The sequence below is a fragment of the Mesitornis unicolor genome, unplaced genomic scaffold, assembly GCF_000695765.1.
Source record: "Mesitornis unicolor isolate BGI_N332 unplaced genomic scaffold, ASM69576v1 scaffold6507, whole genome shotgun sequence".
Taxonomy (NCBI): domain Eukaryota; kingdom Metazoa; phylum Chordata; class Aves; order Mesitornithiformes; family Mesitornithidae; genus Mesitornis; species Mesitornis unicolor.
In genome coordinates, this window is record NW_010195643.1 from 1 (window position 1) to 5,340 (window position 5,340).

Here is a 5,340-nt window from a genome sequence, read left to right on the forward strand (position 1 = left end):
AGCCTGTTGGTACAGGCCAGGCAGCCTTGCAATAAAGATGAGGGAGGGGAAAAGAAAGCTTTTAATCAGGTAAATAAAGCGGTTTTCCCTTAAAAGGCCCAGAAGCTGCAGTTACCGCATTAATCAAATCCATTTTGTTTGTAGGTCTGCCAGACCCGATCAGCGAAAACGATTTCCAAGTTAGCCTACCATAACGGGGTGGTGATAGTGAAGTGTCCCGGCTGCGGGAACCACCACGTCATCGCCGATAACCTGGGCTGGTTCTCAGATCTGGAAGGAAAGCGGTAGGTGTGGGTAGGGGGGCTCTTCCTTTGCGAGGGGAAGGGCTGCTGGGTTGTACCTGCACCCCCTAAGCAGACCTGCCATTTCTTTCAAAACGTGGTTCAGAGAAAGGCAAAGTTTTGCTGTTTCATCTGGTTTCTTAAAGCACACAAACAGCTTTTTAATCTGTAATTTGACCATCACTACCTAGGAGCCAAATAAATGGCGTAAAGCTGCAACAGGAGCTGTGTGATCACAGCCAGCCTCGGTGGTGCTAGCGGGTGACTCGCCGTGTGTGGGGTTCTCCTGCTCTCCCTCGGGCTGTGTCCCTGGCTGAGCGTTTCAAACACGTAGACCCATCTGCTGCTGAATTTCGATTATTTGTAACTTCCTGAGCTACCTTTAAAGATGTCTGTTTTGCTGTAACTGCTGAATTATTGATCCTAATGGATGAAAATAGCCCAGAAGGTTTGGGTGCATTTATCTGCTTCCCAAACTCTTTATGGAGAAACACCGTGGTGATGCTCACGTGTGATTTACTGCATAGCAAAAAATCCTGAGAGCAAAGTGTGGAAGAGCGAGGCTGTGCTTGACTCTTGGGTCTGGCCTTTGCTGTGGTGTCACTGTTGGTTTTAAATCGTTTTTAAGGAATATTGAAGAAATCCTGGCAGCCAAGGGGGAGAAGGTGAGACGTGTGGCTGGTGAGGAAGCCTTGGAGCTGCTTCTGGAAAGCTCAGCAGACACCAGCTCTCCAGCTCAGCCCACGGAGGGTGAAGGTGGGGAAGCCCCCTCAGAGACTGGTGGCAAGGGGCAGACCTGACGAGTGGGATTTGTGTCGTTCTGCTGATGGCAAGAGACTGTCAGCCGTCGTTCTCGGATTTCAGCAGTCTGCGTTTAAAATAAACTGGGGTGTTGGACTTTCTCTGTTGCATCCCTTTGTCTTGTGTGGGTTTGCCTTTGACCAAACTGATGTTTTTAGAGACGCAGCACGGCTGTTTTACCCGGTACTTGTTCTGCTGGCTGTAAAGTGAGTCTGAGAGCTTCAGCAGTGTCAGTAGCTCAGCTTTGTTCTCTGCAGAGAAGGGAGCTGTTAATTCTGTGTGCTCTCGGGTGCTTTGGCCTAGCGAGGCACAGCTGCGACTGGAGGCTTTAGGGATGTCTCCTGGGCTGCCCAGGTGTTGCAGGGAAGCAGCTGAGCAGAACAGGGAGCAGAACATCTGTGATCCTTCACCCTGCCTGCAGTCCCTTACGTGCCACTTTATTCTTTTCCGTTCCATCTTCCAGAGTTTCACTTCTGTGCCCCTCGCATCAGGGCTGAACATCTTCTGTGTCTGTGGGAGCTTTGGCCCCTGCGTTTGGGAACCCAACTCAGGGCGATGAGTTGCGAGCGGCTCCCTGGCATTGGGGTTGTGCAACTTCTGTGGTGGTGAGGGGGAGGATGGGTGTGAAGGCAAAATGAATGTTTGTGAAGCACGTTGGAGGTCAGTGGAGCACATGGAAACTTGTCTCAGAGTTACTTGACAGATATTGAGGTGCTTATTAACGCTACTGCTGCATGTTAAGATCAGTTAGAAGAAAAAAATAATGATTTAGTAAATGAAAAATGCAGGTGTTTGCAAGCATGTAACACTCAGGTAGTGATGAATCAGGCAGCGAGGTGGTCAGTGGCTTTGTTAGGGCTTGCTTCCTCTGCCTGCAGGAAAGTTTAACTTCTCTTGAGGTCCTTTAGCCTGGAGTACCGTGAAGTGTCTGCTTTCTTATGGTTTTAAACTTGCAATCAAAGAGTAATTCAGGTTGGAAGAGACCTCTGGAGGTTTCTTGTCCAGCCCCCTTGCTCAGAGCAGGATGTTCAGGGAGGATGCTTGAGTATCTCTGAGGTTGGAGATCCCACAGCCTCTTTGCACCCCTGTTCTGGTGTTTGGACAATCCCACAGTGAAAAAAAAAACCACTGCACTGAACTGAAATCTCCCGTGTTTCAGCTTGCACTTGTTACCTTCTCTCCAACCACTGTGCACTTCTGAGGAGACCCTGGCTCTGTTCTCTGTGCCCTGTCTACAGAAAGCAGTAAAATCCCTCTTGGCCTTTGTGCCTCTGGGCTGAACAAACCCAGTTCTTTCAGCCAAGTGTGTCCAGGTGCTCGCAGTTCTTAATCAGCCTTAAGTGAGGGCATTGCATGTGTTAATGAGTTTACTTCATTCTTCTGAAGTATTCCTAGTAATTTTACACGTGTTGCATTGAATCAGAGCAACAGGACAGCAGTTGTGTTTTCCTGTTGGTGCATAAGTAAGTTCAGAGTGATGAGACAGTGTGGAGGGGCAGGAGCTTCATCCTTTTGCTGGTGTGTCCAGATTGTGGTGAAATGCAGCTCTGAAACAACTGGATGCCAGAGCGATCCAGGTGTTAGTTAAGAAACACGAGTCTGGCATCTTGGAGCGTGGCTGTGTGCTCACCCTGCTGAGTCGCTGACACATTGGTGCTCTGCTCAGAGAGTGGTTATTTTATTACCTTTTTACCTGAAAAAAAAATATCAGCATTTTGCTTCCATGGTGCTGATGCCTTTGATGGGTGGAACAGAGCAGCTGTCACAGCATCTGCGTTGCCTTGGGAACAGCTCATTTACAACTGACTTTTTAAAATACTGCTTTCCTTACCTTTCTTACCTGTCCCTGTGCCCAGCTACAGAAAGGTGCTGCCAGTCTGTGCTGCGTTACAGTAAAAGCTAGCAAAGTCTGTCCTTTTGGCTGTTCCTGGGTGTTAGTATTTCCTCAGTCCAGTGTCCCCTGGCCCCAGGAGCTTTAGGGGCAGGACAGTGTGCCTGGCTCTGCAGCACCCAGAGCTGGGGATGGAGGGGGGGATATATATGTGTGTGTGTGTGTGTGAGTGTGAGTGTATGTGTCTGTGTGTGTTTGTGTGTTTCCTGCTGCGCTGAGAAAACGTGGGGCTTTCAGCTGGACAGGGAGAGGGGTGAGGGAATTTGCATGTAACACTGGAGGTTTGGCTGCTAAGAGATTGCAGAATTTTGTGCTCTCTTTTGAAGGGCTGGTTCTGAAAAATGCGTTGCAGGGAGGTGTCTGTTCTTGAAAGGGGACAGGGGCGAGCACACTTTGTCTAGCAGGAGCCCAGCAAACCTTGCTTTAGCCAAAGACGAGGGAAGAAGAGAAGCAGTGGGAAGCAGCAGCAGGAATTCTGAACTGGAGGTGTGTCAAGATGGGAGAAATGTGCTGTGAAGGCCTGGTGCGACAGAGCAGAACGACGGACGGTGCAGCCACCCAAGTAAGTCTTTGTGGTGCAGAGGAGAGGGGGCGATTTCAAGGGTGAAGAAATCAGCACTTGCAGGATGGGTGGAAAACTTAAAGCCACTTGCACACTGCGCAAAGCCTTCCACTGCAGCTGCTAAGGGCTGGATCCTGCTCCTCGACCCTGTCCCACAAGGGGTTTTCTGCAAAATGGTGACTAATTTGCCTCTTGTTTTCTGCCTCTTTGAGCAAATCCTCCTTTTGTAGTGCAGCCAAACTGCAGCATTAATCCGTCCAGTTGGGGGACTCTGCTGGGTCACGTCTGTCAGCTGCAGGGGTTACTGGTGCTGTGGCCCGTGCTCACTGGGAAGGCAGTGGTTGAAGGTGGCTGAGCTGGGGCCCTGTGAGGCTGGAAAGTGAGTGATGATGGGAGGGAGGCTGGTGGTGCTGCAGCTACCAGACATAACCTCCTGTTGCCTTTTTTTTTTTTGCTACCAGAGTTCACAAAAGTGGTGTGTGAGCTGCATGGGACCATGTGTCCTAACCCTGCCTCACCTGGATGAGCTGCACCAAGGAGCCACAGGGGAGCCTCTCTGGGGGAGAGGAGTTTGTCTCTCACTGAAGTGGTGACTGAGCAGGTACCTGTCTTTTCCTGTAGCATTGGTGCAGGCAGTGAGGAGGGAGTGCTGGGAGTGCTGAGTTGTGAAATGAATCACTGCTTATTTGTTCCGCTTGTGTAGGGTCTAATAGGTGGGTTCTGGGCCTCCAGGTCCTACTGTGGTGTAGGCAGAGAGGCACAGCAAGGGTAAGTGAGCCCCTGCACTCAAAACCCTGCGTGCACACATCTGTGCCGTGTCCCTGGGGTGGGATATTCAGTGCAGGGATGGGCCCTGCTTTGCTGCAAAGCTGTGCAGGAGTTAACATAGCCCACAGCTGTGTCCTGGCCTAGAGGTTGCTATGGAAAGCTGCCGAAAGCTGTCCGGCTCCAGACTGAAATTTACAGTGCCTGGGGGCTGTGGGCCAGCGCAGCCCTGCCTGCAGGCTGGGAGCCTTTCCAGGCGGATGAGAAGCAGTGATGGCTGCAGCAGTGACAGCGCGAGGCTCTGGGGAGGGCTGAGGTATGTGTGGAGGCTCAGCCCTGACCTGACTTGGCAAATGAGCAACTCAAAAATGCCCACAGGCCTGACATCAGCCCTGTCTTGCAAGTGCCTCCTAGGGCATGTGTAGGACAGATCAGTATCTTGTGTTTCTGTTGTTTTGTTTGGGGTTTGTTTGTTGTTGTTTTTTTTTTTAGAGGTTGTCTGCATCTCCAGATCCGCAGCAGGGTCAGCACCCTGTGCTGTGGTAACTCACACTTCACAGCTGCTGCAGCAGCACTCCACAACCCAAAGCTGAGCCGCGTTTGCCGGTGCTAGCACTGCACAGTCCCTGGCAATCCTGTGCCTGTCAGGCAGGTGTCAGCACTTCCCTACCTGGGAGTGGGCTCTGCTGGCCCAGGGTTTTGGTGGAGAGTGGGGGCTGGCATTGGGCACCGGGGCACTGCTGTTTCTGCTACTGCAGGGTACAGCAGCACTGCAGCCATTGCAGGCCGTGAGCTGCTCTGGCAATTCAATTGTAGCCACTGCCACCTCCTCACAGGAGCTCTCTCTCTTTCATAGGTGATCTGAGAGAAGACATTTACTGGAGATCATATCCCTTCCCCAGCTGCTGTGAACAGGGAGAGGCCACAGGTAAGACCTCCTCACTGACTCACAGGGATTTCACCTGCTCCTGTACTTTATGTACCGAGGGGAACAGTTCTGTCTGCAAGTCCCACACAAGACTTCCAGGCACTGAGAGGCC

At 51.4% G+C, this 5,340-nt stretch overlaps 1 protein-coding gene across 1 annotated transcript; it reads left to right on the top strand.

Annotated features, from left to right (window-relative positions):
* Window positions 1–144: 144 nt before the first annotated feature.
* DNLZ (DNL-type zinc finger) lies at window positions 145–1,081 on the top strand (the record flags this gene model as incomplete). Its single annotated transcript, XM_010188190.1, has 2 exons — window positions 145–284; window positions 910–1,081. Coding segments are annotated over 2 exons (312 nt in total), but the record flags the coding sequence as incomplete, so codon positions are not given.
* Between the last annotated feature and the right edge of the window lie 4,259 nt (window positions 1,082–5,340).